We start from the raw sequence: 13,861 nt of genomic DNA on the forward strand, positions 1-13,861 counted from the left end.
CAACTTTTGAGCCCTTTTGCTATTGTTCTTTGAAAAGGTTCTGGGACAGAGATGACTTGAGGAAGTAGGTGAAATTCGCTGAGGTCAACAGTTTAGTGGTCTGAGCATTACAGCTGATACTCTTCAAGCCAGGAAGTCCATAAAACAGACCAGGGCCATATTTTTAAATGTGGATGCCTAAAGTTGGACACCTAAGTGGCCGGATTTTCAGAACTACTGAGCACTTATGGCTCCCACCTCATTTGAATCCAGTGGAGCTCTTTTCCTTGTTACATGTGGGTGGACTGGAGGGGAGTTCACCATTCTCCCTGAGGTACTCTGGCTGATTAGAAGGGAGTGACATGGACCTCATGTAATACAGAATTATTTCCTCCTCTCCTCCAGCTAGAGTGAGCTGTTGGGGAAGAGGAAACGCCAAAGATGTACTTGAGATGGGAACCAGTTACCAGGTTTCCCTTCTTGACTCTATGGATATTCATTGAGTTATCTTGGGTATGTAGGTTAGGGCAAAAAAGTGGCCATAAAAAACTGCTCATATTTTGGGGGTGAGGATGGGCTGCACATCTGGGTTTTTTAAGATATGTATGTGCTTAACTCCCACTGGTTTGTTGGAATTAGGCACCTAAATACCTTTTAAAATCTGGCCCACTGGACGAAAAGCACAATCCTTTGAGAGCACAAGGGAACATGCACCCAGCAGCATCTATTACTTTCTTGAACAGTGTGCCTTACTCCCATGCTCTAAGAGTTAAAGTCGAGGCAGGTGCATTCACAGCCCTTTCTGACCACTTTGGGGAGTCTAGTACAGCTGTTTGGTCTAGACTCCTCAAGTTCATGTGCATTAGGAGTGCCTTCATTTCCCCTATAAAATGGAGATCATAATTTTACCTACTTTCATAGAGCATTTTAAGAGTCTGAATAAAGGTGCTATGTTGGGATGAGTCACTGGATGAGTTATGACTCCCTCATTCTGGTCCGTGTTGACCCATGCCAGCAAGAGAAAGCATCTGAGGAATTGCTCTAATTTACATCACTAGCATAATGTCTTTAATGCAACTATCCCAAGTCCCTCTGACTTCCTTCAACGTGGTTCCCATGTCAGAGGAAGGGGAACAGCTGGTGCAGGACCTGCCTTGCCAGCAGGAAGTTCCCTGTATCTGAGTGAATTACCTGCTAGTCATTTGAGAATATGGTCCATTATTACCACCTTATAATGGAAAACTAAAGTTTGTGTGTTGTTATAGATGAATTATACTTTTGGGATAGCACTCAGTTATTGGTTCTGTCAGACACATTTTTGTGAATATGGAGAATTCTGAGCACTTAACTATTTTTATTTTCATATGCAAGAACCAAAGGCATAAACCACAAGAGCCAAACAGACAAGTTAGCTATGATCAGTCATCAATATGAGTGAAATATGGTTCAGGGTTTCCCTAAGTCAGGAATACTTGCTTATTTAATTTTTTTTCCAGTGCCATTATGTCCTGCCCAGTTCAGATTTGTGTCATGCCCCTGCATACACCTGAAGGGTATAACCAATACAAAAAACTTTCGTATTTCAGAGAGTTAGTTTAATATCATATTATTTTGTTATATTTTATTCTGAGTATTCCTGCTATCTCTCTTTCCTTGTTTCAATACTTAAATCCTCAAAACATCAGTTCACATCTACCATCCGTACAACGTGAGATATGAATGACATTTCCTTTACAGCTGCTCAGCATCATCTCTTAATCAGCTGAAGAGTGCTATGGAGCAACATACATTAAATAATGGTCTATGTGCAGGAGTACAGAACACCTGCTTTACAATAACAGAGTAGCTAAAATATAGTTTTCTAAACATAATCTCCATCTATTATTAGCAAAATAAGTCAACTGTAATGTATGTATTTTTAAGATGTACTGTATATGTATGTTGAATGTTGTACAGTGTAACACAAAATAAAAATAAAATAATCCTACATGTTAAAAGTGACACACATCCTATGAATGAAGTATTTCTCTGCAACTTTTGTAACAAGGTGGCACAATATGGTCCTGATTTTACAACACTTATTTACACTGATAAGCACTTACTCAGGTAAACAGTCCAATTTATATTACTTCAGCCTTAAATAATAAAAAAATATATTTTTTTCTGTTGCAAAAAGTCACAGATTAACATCCAAAAATTGTATTTAGTTTGATTGTCATAACATCTAAAGTGCTATGTTTACATTACCTGGATGATAACACTATAGTTCCCCTTTGAGAATACTGGAGGATTGTCATTTACATCTGATACATCAATATTTACAGTAGTTGTGTTGACTCTGGATGGATTTCCATTATCTGAAGCTTGAACTGTCAAGGTGTATCCTGAAATCTAAAAAACAAACAAACAAAAAAAAATCCACACATTCATTAAAGAAAGAAAAAGGTGACAAACTGAAGAATTTGTATTAATTGAGAAAAATATTTGAACCCACATAATACACGGGTACTTCAGACGAACAACAAGGCTCTAATATATATATATATATATATATATATATATTTTATTATAGGGTCTTTAATTATAGTGTATATATATATATATATACTATAATTAAAGACCCTATTACAATCTGAATAAAACAAACACAAACTAATGCCATAAACAGATAGTGTCACTTTTTAAAATTGTCCTCATTGAAAAAATTACATTTACCTTAATTTTAAAAGACCTGAAGTCATCAGAATTTACATAAATATCACCCCAGAAAATGGCAGTGCAAGTTACCTGTATTTTAATCTAACCAACTGAATTTAAAAAAAAAAGTCATAAAACTTACTTACCTCTTCTCTGTCTAGAAATTTAGTCACTTTTATTTCACCCTTGGTAGGGTCAATTGTAAAAGGACTCCCCTGATTGCCATCTATAATTGAGTAGTGAATGTGATTGTTTGAAGGTCCATCAGCATCATCTGCCATAACCTAGAGGACATCATATTTTCATGTAAAATTGATATAGGCAGACACTGGTGCTCTTTCAATAAATTCATTCTAATGGAAGGCACTGCTGTTTCAGATCTAGCATATTACAGAGTTATCAAGGCAAAAACGCCAATATTTGGAATATACCAAAGTCAGGTAAACTAATTTCTCTGGAATCTCTCTGCAAATGAAATCATAATTCATATAAATGGACTACAACTAGTACAAAATATTCTGCACTTTTCCTATATGTTTTATATTCCCAGTTCTGAAAGATTTCTTAAAAAGTTAACAATTTACAAATTAGTATTTATTTCTCAGAGAGAAACTATGATTGGCTCAACTGAATAAAATAGAGAAAAAATAAAACCAAAACCACATAATAATACGTACTGTAATGACCGATTGTTCAAGCATGGCATCCTCACTGATTACTGCTGTGTAGGTGTCTTGGCTGAACACTGGAGTGTTATCATTGATATCAGTTACATTGATATTCACTGTTACAACATCACTTAATGAAGGTGTGCCTCCATCTGTGGCTTCCACTGTCAAGTAATACTCATGGGAACTTTCATAATCCAGGCTTTCAATAATAAAAATGGCTCCTACAAAGAAAAATTTCATATTTTGATATTACTGTACTGCTACATACTATTGCTTTTCAGTTTGTTTTAATTAATTTCCAAATAGCTCAATGATCTGATTAATCCCTGTGTTATGACAGGGTAAAATGGGAGATACACAGCAATGAAATCAAACCCTAAACATTCAGAAGCCGCTGCAATGAAAAACTGTCTCAGAGCCAACTCGTTTATTCTGACTCTTACTTTCCTTTGTTCTTTTATTGCTAAGGATGTCTAGGAAAACACGTCCTGTTTTTAGTTTCCATCAAAATAAATGAAATAACCTTTGATTTCACTTAGGCTAGGTTTACACTACCCGCCTGAATCGGCGGGTAGAAATCGATCTCTTGGGGATCGAATTATCGCGTCTCGTCAGGACGCGACAATCGATCCCCAAATCGACGCTCTTACTCCACCAGCGGAGGTGGGAGTAAGTGCCGTCGACGGAGAGCCACGGAGGTCGATTTTGCCGCCTTCCTCACAGCGGGGTAAGTCAGCTCCGATATGTCGAATTCAGCTACGCCAATAGCGTATCTTAAATCAACTCCCCCCCGTAGTGAAGACCTGCCCTTAGACAGAAACCAGATTTGATGTCAAAAACAGAAGAGTATTATGTCAAGTATGTAGTAAGCAGTGGGAGCAGTAGAACTGCCCGGGCTATACACAGGTTTTGTATCAGTAGAAGGATTTTGGTTAGGGGTGTGATTCTTTTTTAAACCAAAATGGTTAAAGTAGTACCACACCGTTATACCAGACACAGTTATATTTATATGAAGGTGCCTAATTCCAGTATAGTTTGTTTCCCTTCCCATATGACAATAAGTTATATTGGTATAAGCACTTTTATACCAGTATAACTACATGTGGGGCGTGCGGAAGGAGTAGTACCATTATAACAATAACCCAAGTTAGTACAACTTGTGTGTGCAAATAAGGCCTTAGGAGAGAGAAACTCTTTTTCTTGAAAACACCCTTTGCAAAAAAGCTACAGAGTATACAGGAATTATGATGTAAGGAGAACTGAGGTATAAGTTACTCTTTACTAAAGTAGTAAAAATGGACAAAATTTTCAAAAGCACTTACGTGACTTAGCTCCGCAGTCCCACTGACTTTCAGTCCTAAAATCCTTCATCTTTAGGCTGGACACATAGTTCTATCTTTCCCTAATGCCATACCAACTCTTCTATAATTACCATCTTTGAGGACCAACGATCAGTTTTCCTTGTCGGTTTAATCTCAGGTCTCTCTTTGACAAAACCTCATTTAGATTATAAATAATGGCTTTTGTGAACAGACTGTTATCTGTAATTATAGTTGTTTTTTGTTTGTGTGTTTGTTTTTTATTTTTGGCATGGTGGTTAGGAAACTTCTACTCTACTTTGTAGACTAAGTAAAGGTATCCTAAATAGCAACTACCAAAAGCATTACATACAGTTAATTTTTCATATTCTATTACACTTCTTTCCAAGACTATTTTTAAATAAATGAACATCTCAGCAGACAGTAACAAAACACATCAGTTTAAAGTATCACTGACTTTACAGGACATATATTTCAAGTCTATCTGCGTGGTTAATCAATTGCATAATGTGTAATAACACACTGCTTGGAGAAAATGATACAGCTAAATATACATTAACACATATGTTTCTGTTAATTCACCCTTATGTTCTGTTACCTGTTGCTGAATCAATACTGAATTTTCCATGTTCGTTTCCACTGACTATTGAATAGGTGATCTCAGCATTGGCTTCAATGTCTCTGCTAGCAGCATAAATCTGAAGAACTTCTGTTCCAATTAAAGTGTCCTCTGATACAGTAGCACTGTACTCTCTATATTCAAACACAGGTGGATTGTCATTTATATCCAAAACAGAAACCACAAGACTACCAAGAGAGGACAGCCTTCTAGGTAAACCTTGATCTAAAGCTTTTAAAGTCAGAGTGTACACTGCCTGCAACTCCCGATCCAAAGGCTTCTCCAACCGAACAATTCCAGAGAATTCATCAATAGAAAAGTGTCCATCCGCAGAGTTCACTAGTGAGTAGCGAATTTTACGGTTCATCCCTGCATTTAAAAACAGAAGAGCTTTTAATGGAACATGAAATGATAGCTAAAATGCATTGCTATAGTGATTAATCTAGAAAAAGATTACAATACAAATGAAAAAAAGTGTAAAAACTGACATCCACATTAAAGCAAATTTAAATAACTATAGAGGTTACTGTCAAGAGTAGAAGCTACTGATATGGTATAAATTATACCATAGGCTTCGTGACTTCGACTACAAAAAGAGTAAAGTAGCTATCTGTTTTATTCACAGTCTCTGTATGAAAATATTGGTTAGTAATACAAATTTAATTATAACTTCAAAATGATAATTTCTACTGTAGAAGGTTAAATCCTTTAAAAAAAATATATTATACACACACACACACACACACACACACACATACACACACACACACATACATAAACACAGGTGTATATATAAAGGGCCAGGCTGCATCAAATAACTAGGCTCTAATCCAGTAAGTTTATTTAAGAATCAAGAACACAAGATGAACAGGAACACCTTCTCTGGCAAGAGTTCTGTATAAAAACAACAACATAGCATTTTGTACCATTCGGTTTGCTATGAGCCCCAGAGACTGACAAAGTATGAAACTGGCTCTCTGCTGCTACCTTCTATTATGCAATTTAACTTTATCATAACACACAATGAGCACTGAAGCAATACCAAACATTACAACTTGACCATCAAACCTTGACAAGTATGTGACAGTGTTGTGCCCCCAAACACAGAAATCATACGCTTCTGTAATTCTCTTGTTGAGTTTATAAGCACAAAGCGTGACTCTAAGTTCGTTTTAATGTCACATTCAGGCCATATTCACATAACACTTTATAGCTAAACAATGATGAACAACAAACTACATATCTCAATACCACTGCATATCATATAAACAGTACATTATTAGACTGAGGGTCATGTTTTAAAAATGTGACTTCTGTTAGCAGACACTCCCTTGAGCGCACAGAGCCTGAAAATAAGGACTAAGCCAACAGACTTACAACACTGTAAAATTAGTGTATGTGAGAGGAGACTCGGGCCCACACTTTTCACTTCCCTCCATATTTTGCACACCATTAGTTATAGCTGGCTGGGAATTTTTTGATGACACAGTGTGCCAGAAAATACAGATTCATAGAAACCTGAAGTTTCTCAGGACTAGGATGGAAATTCTCATCAAAACCAGAGAGAGGGAGAAACCCACCCTAGAACAGCTAAAAGCCTGGTGCTTAGGGTACTCACCTGAATGTTGGAGACTAGGGTGACCAGATGTCCCGATTTTATAGGGACAGTCCCGATATTTGGAGCTTTTTCTTATATAGGCACCTATTACCCCCATCCCCTGTCCCGATTTTTCACACTTGCTATCTGGTCACCCTATTAGAGACCCAGATTCAAGGCTCTTCTGAATCAGGCATAACAAGGACTTAAATAAGGGTCTCCCACTTGCCAGATGAGTATAGCTCAGTGATTTGAGCACTGGCCTGCTAAACCCAGGGTTATGAGTTCAATCCTTGAAGGGGCCACTTACGGATCTAGGGCAAAATCAGTATTTGGTCCTGCTAGTGAAAGCAGGGGGGTGGACTCGATGACCTTTCAGGGTCCCTTCCAGCTCTATGAGGTATATCTCCATCACACACCTTAACTACTGGGCTACTGGCTATTCTGCGGTGGATTTTGGTTTCATCCCGACGTGTAACACTGGTCTACAATTTTTGAGAAGTCGTCTGCTTCAAAGATAAAATGTGCTATTTATTATGTATTTTGATGTGCTGAATTCAAATATGACAATTAAAACAACTAACTGGCTACTGTTTCTAAGATATTTAAGTTTTTATGTTTTATGTCTATGTATATTGTGTAGATAGAGTTTTAATAATAAATTGTAAACCTAGGTTTTTTCATGTGTTTATGGTTGCTTTACATGATAATATTTCACCTGTCCTGTTTATGGAACACTTTAAAAATCAGCAAAAGGGTTCTATAAATAAAATTTAATATGAAACAAAAGGCAAAAAACTATTATGTACATAGTTTAGTCCTATTCAGTGTCTACTCAGCGCTTCTTGGCTTGTCTCTTGTATTCATTAAATGGAGCATCTCCCGTCACTGTCCAGCAATAGTCTGCAAGCATTGATGGGCTCCATTTGTCCTGATAGCGTTTCTCCATTGTTGCAATGTCCTGCTGAAATCGCTTGCCGTGCTCGTCGCTCACTGCTCCGCAGTTCAGTGGAAAAAAATCTAGATGAGAGTGCAAAAAATGCATCTTTAGTGACATGTTGCAACCAAGGCTTTTGTATGCCTTGAGGAGGTTTTCCACCAACAACCTGTAGTTGTCTCCCTTGTTGTTTCCGAGAAAATTGATTGCCACTAACTGGAAGGCTTCCCATGCCGTCTTTTCCTGGCCACGCAGTGCATGGTCAAATGCATCATCTCGAAGAAGTTCACGAATCTGAGGACCAACAAAGACACCTTCCTTTATCTTAGCTTCACTTAACCTTGGAAATTTTCCACAGAGGTACGTGAAAGCTGCTTGTGTTTTGTCAATGGCCTTGACAAAGTTCTTCATCAGACCCAGCTTGATGTGCAAGGGTGGTAACAAAATCTTCCTTGATTCAACAAGTGGTGGATGCTGAACACTTTTCCTCCCAGGCTCCAATGACTGTCGGAGTGGCCAATCTTTCTTGATGTGGTGGGAATCTCTTGCACGACTATCCCATTCGCAGAGAAAACAGCAGTACTTTGTGTATCCAGCAACAGAGGGTCCTGTGGCACCTTTAAGACTAACAGAGTATCCAGTCTGCAGACCAAGCAAGAGAGCAACAACCTTCAAATCGCCACAAAGCTGCCACTGATGTTGGTCATAGTTTATGCACCTCAAAAGTTGTTTCATGTTGTCATAGGTTTCCTTCCTATGGACTGCATGACCAACTGGAATTGATGGCAAAACATTGCCATTATGCAGTAAAACAGCTTTAAGACTCATCTTCGATGAATCAATGAACAGTCTCCACTCATCTGGATCGTGAACGATGTTGAGGGCTGCCATCACACCATCGATGTTGTTGCAGGCTACAAGATCACCTTCCATGAAGAAGAATGGGACAAGATCCTTTTGACGGTCACGGAACATGGAAACCCTAACATCACCTGCCAGGAGATTCCACTGCTGTAGTCTGGAGCCCAACAGCTCTGCCTTACTCTTGGATAGTTCCAAATCCCTGACAAGGTCATTCAGTTCACCTTGTGTTATGAGGTGTGGTTCAGAGGAGGAGGATGGGAGAAAATGTGGGTCCTGTGACACTGATGGTTCAGGACCAGAAGTTTCATCCTCTTCCTCGTCTGACTCAAGTGAGAATGATTCTGGTGCATCAGGAACCGGCAGTACTTCTCCGTGGGGTACTGGGCGTATAGCTGATGGAATGTTTGGATAATGCACAGTCCACTTTTTCTTCTTTGATTCACCTTTCCCAACTGGAGGCACCATGCAGAAGTAACAATTGTTGGTATGATCTGTTGGCTCTCTCCAAATCATTGGCACTGCAAAAGGCATAGATTTCCTTTTCCTGTTCAACCACTGGCGAAGATTTGTTGCACAAGTGTTGCAGCATAAGTGTGGGGCCCACCTCTTGTTCTGATCTCCAATTTTGCAGCCAAAATAAAGGTGATAGGCTTTCTTAACCACAGTGGTTATACTGTGCTTTTGTGATGCAAAAGTCACTTCACCACAAACATAGCAGAAGTTATCTGCACTGTTCACACAAGTACGAGGCATCTCTGCTCACTTTGGCGAAACAGAAATGTGTCCCTTTGCAAAATCAAACCCTGACAAATAAGAGAGCACGACACTGTATGATTTCTAGAGCTGATATGGGGCAATTTGTTCAGCAGAGTGATGTAAGCTTTGTTATGATTGCATCATCCATGACTTCTAGGAATAACATGATGCAATTCATATCACGTATGACGCAATACCAGCTTCAGATTGCATTATTCATTGTTTTGCCTAAAAAGCAAGTACTGTCCAAACCCAGTCATAGATTTATTCATAGATCCAGTCAAAGATGTATTTTAGTCATTTCTGGTTTAAATTGAGATCCCTTCCCTTTATAACTCACTTATCCTCCGCCATTCCCAAGTCAAGAGTCGTATATACTGACCCAATAGCATATCTTGAAAACTAGAGCCAATCAACAATTTTAAGCATCATTTTCGTTCTCAGTGACCCAGAATTATTAAAGTTTGACTACATTTATTTCAGAAGCATTTTGGCTGTAGAGCAGTGTAATGGGAAAAATGTTTGACGTTTCAAATTTTTTTGCAGTGTGAAAACTATATCCTGCCTAGCACTAGATACAGTACATACTTTCAAAGCTACTAAGATGAAAACTGTATCGAATTTACTAGACCTAAACATATCATTTGGCGACCTGATCCTGAGAAGTACTAAGTGCCTGCAAGTCCCACTGAAAGACACATCTAAGTCTCCACTAGCAAACTATTACTATAATTAGTAAATATAGTTAAGTAATATGTACCTGCATCTGCATCTGTAGCCTGCACTCTTGTCAATAGTGTTTTAGGCTCAGTGTTTTCAAACACTGTAATGGAGTAAGGATCAGCTGTAAACTCTGGGGCATTATCATTTACATCTTCTAGAGTGAGAATAACATGAGCCTTGCAGAATCTTCCTCCTCCATCTATGGCCTTGACTAAAAGATTATAAACTGCTTGCTGCTCACGATCAAGTGGTGCTAATGTTTTCAGTTCACCTATAAACAGAAAAACAGATGTAAAATAAATTAACTTACTTGAGTCCCCAGAATAAAGTATCCCATAATGATTTGTACCATGATGTTTTTATCAAATCTTTCTTCTTTTTTAGTCACAAAAGCTAAATAACCATTTTCCTTTTGAGGATAATTTTGTCAATGGCTGAGACAACAGCTGTAACACACTAATGAGCCCCATATTGGGCAAATCGTGTAAATGGCTGTCTTTTCAACTTATAAACGTTAAACACGGAAACCTTTTGCTTTCTAAAAAATCCCTCTGCAATTGAAATTGACCAAATGTGCAGCACACATAACACAGAACATATACATCTATGCCTACACATACACGATAGTGCATGGTGCATTATTTGAAAACAAACATTTTAAATAAAAGAACTGTTTGAATCCTTGTTTTAATTAAATGCAAAGTTAGAAGAAAATGTATGACATATTATCCGTGGAGTGAGGAAAGGGAGAGATGGTCATGTGAAGGTTACAAATGGTTTGGGGTGAAGGAAGGCGGCAGCTTCATTATGTAGTAAAACCAAAAATGAGAAGTTTGTGCCAGTGATTTGGTAGGGAAGACCTCCCCTTTGCCCAAACCACTAGGAAATCCACAAGCTCCACTCTCAGGCCATTAAGTTGCAATCCTTGCATGGGAAACCTACCCTTGGCTCCCTCCCTATGGCTCCACCATTTATTTTGCTTTATTTTTGTTACCCTTTGCTTCTGCACCCTGCATTGCATTGGTCTGGAGAGTGGGATGCTTAGGACCTCAAAGTGGTCCAGCTTGACCTAACTCTTGCTTAAGTAGCTCTGAGTGGCATGAAAACCAACCAATAAGAGTGTGATGGGGTGCAGACCACTCACTTAATGCTTCCAAGCAAGTCTGGGGTGGTTCTGGTTCACTCATTCCATTTAATTCCCTGCCCGAGCTGCAAAGCTTTGAGAACACCGGACTTCCCTTTTGCACTATTCTCTATGTGTACAGCAAGATTTAGATCCATCCAGATGGTTGGCCACCAGAATATGACTGAAATGAAACTTGCTACTTTTCAGGTCAAAAGCTATGGCTAGTAACCAATACATTAAATATGAAAAAGAACAATATTTAAGGTATCCTTTTATTCTGAACTTCTTTGGCATAGATGTCTGATAGCAATTAAAGAAGCCTGACTTTTGGCTTCAAGGTGTTTTATATTTTTAAAGAACATAAGAATGACCATACTGTGTCAGATCAATAGTCCATTTAGCCCAATATTCTGTCTTCCAACATTGGCCAGTACCAGATGCTTCAGAGGGAATGAACAGGACAGGGAAATTATCAAGTGATCCATCCCCCGTTGTTCAGTCCCATTTTCTGGCAGCCAGAAGTTTAGAGACACCCAAGGCATGGGGTTGTGCTCCAACCATCTTGATGGACCTATCATCCATTAAATGTATCTAATTGATACCCTCGGCCTTCACAAAATCTCTTGGCTAGGAGTTCCACAAGTTAATTGTGTGTTCATTTCTTTTTTTCTTCTCCACATACTGAATGTTTATTGTTTTCCTCTAAAATAATTTAACATTAAATTAACATTTTAAAAATAAATAACATTTGTTTTTGTGCATGCAGATTGATTTAAGTATCAACATTTACATATGTTTTATTTAGCTGTAAATATTTTTTAAAAAGGCAGTGTCTGCAGTTTTATATGTAAAATTATATATTATGAATTTTACCTGTGTCTGGACTGAGCTTGAATTTTTCTGCTCCAATGCCATGCAGCGTATAAGTAATTTCTGCATTGGAACGAATATCTGCGTCTGTAGCAGAGACCTGCATGATCAGTTTGCCAGGAAGGGCATCCTCTGGAACAGTATCAGTGTATAAAGCCTAAAAGGTTTTAAAGTAACATTGAAAGATTAAAATGTGTTAGAGAAGCAATGCTTAATGGAGAAGGGAAAAGAGGACAAGGACAGATGAAATTATCTGCTTGAGTTTAGAGGATTCTGGAACATGTGAAGGTTGAAACATCTGAAAATAATAAAGATGTGATTTTCTAATTAATTGCCTCACCATTAATAAATTATTCAGTGAAATAATTATTTATTACTGACATTCACAAACTCGAGGATTCTGAGTGCCAAGGCACAGCCAAGAATTCCAAACACCTGAACATCTGATTAATTACTTCCTAATATCCAAACCTGTTGGTGTTGTGAATTTCATTCAACTTCCTATCTTGAGCTACTGATAGGTCATATTACCCAGGTCTGGTCTGACCTACAAAGAACTGATTCACCCCTTTTATAAAACAGCATAAGACCTATAGGTCTCCAGTTAGAAACAAAAACACAACACAAAAAGGCTTTAAAGACATAGGTGAGATCTCATCGGTGAGATAGCAGAAGTACATTTTTTTTTTTTTATCAGAGAATCAAAAGTGGCAAAGGATGGCTTTGTCAGCAGGCTTGAGGACATATATGGATTACAGAATTCTAGGACTCTGACAGTGCAATTTCCCTGGCTGTACCACCCTTCCACTCCTATCAAGAATAGCTCAGGCACCACTGAGCACAGCACTTTTTTAACTTCACCTCTATTAGAATGTGTACAGCAGTATCATTCTGCCAAGTGCAGGTAACTGGACTTCTTTGGAGCCACACTTCCTATGGAAATCAGTTAGTATGCACTGCCATGGCAGCAGCATAAAGCATGCTCTCTCTCCTTGCTTTATCTTTGCAATGCTTGCATTAACATGGGAATTTAAGAACTGAAATTCAATTCATAGTCTTCCAATCCTCTGCATAGTGGCACACTGAGTTATGAGTAGGTCGCTGGGTCAGCCCTATGAGTTTTTGAATTATAGTGAAATTTACCCAAGAGACTACCCTTATTCGGCAACCTCTTATCTTAGTAGCCCAAAATACATTTCTTCGAAAGTCACTTCCATAAAGCAACCAATTTTTGTCAGTCTCTTGAGTGGTCACCTAAGATAAAGAAGATTTTACAATGAAAGTGTACATACACTGAACATGGCTGCCCATGTAAAATTTAAGCCTACCTTTTCACAAACAGGACTGTTGTCATTAGCATCTAGAACTTTAACCTCAACCACGGCTTTTGTTGCAAAGGTCCCATCAGTAGCTGTAATATTTAGAAGGTAATTGTCCTTTTCTTCCCTGTCCAGAGGTTTTCTGACATAGACTTTCCATTCATTCTGCATGTTTTCAATTGCAAACTGTCCGAAGGGATCACCTCCTAAACAGTCAAAAATATGTCATTCAAGCAAAAAGAGATAATGCTACTCTTTAGGAGAAAAGAAAAATCTAAAAAACCCCCAACAATCACACCTCATGGCTTTCTATATAAAAAAAAAAAAATCTTGATTTTTCGGGGGGGTAAAAGTAGCATTTTAACTCGGGTCTTATATAAATAC

General features: G+C 38.2%; 1 protein-coding gene across 5 annotated transcripts in view; it reads right to left on the minus strand.

Moving 5' to 3' along the window:
* FAT1 (FAT atypical cadherin 1) overlaps positions 1-13,861 on the minus strand; it is a 166,145-nt gene that overhangs the window by 21,645 nt on the left and 130,639 nt on the right. For all 5 annotated transcript variants that reach the window (XM_034771806.1, XM_034771809.1, XM_034771808.1 and 2 more), the window contains exons 11-17: positions 13,487-13,683; positions 12,162-12,315; positions 10,200-10,433; positions 5,265-5,654; positions 3,354-3,568; positions 2,823-2,960; positions 2,227-2,370 (exon numbers count right to left, since the gene is read on the minus strand). In XM_034771806.1, coding sequence (XP_034627697.1) covers positions 2,227-2,370; positions 2,823-2,960; positions 3,354-3,568; positions 5,265-5,654; positions 10,200-10,433; positions 12,162-12,315; positions 13,487-13,683 — 1,472 coding nt within the window. The remainder of the gene's footprint in view (positions 1-2,226; positions 2,371-2,822; positions 2,961-3,353; positions 3,569-5,264; positions 5,655-10,199; positions 10,434-12,161; positions 12,316-13,486; positions 13,684-13,861) is intronic.

The sequence above is a fragment of the Trachemys scripta genome, chromosome 5, assembly GCF_013100865.1.
Source record: "Trachemys scripta elegans isolate TJP31775 chromosome 5, CAS_Tse_1.0, whole genome shotgun sequence".
Taxonomy (NCBI): Eukaryota; Metazoa; Chordata; order Testudines; family Emydidae; genus Trachemys; species Trachemys scripta.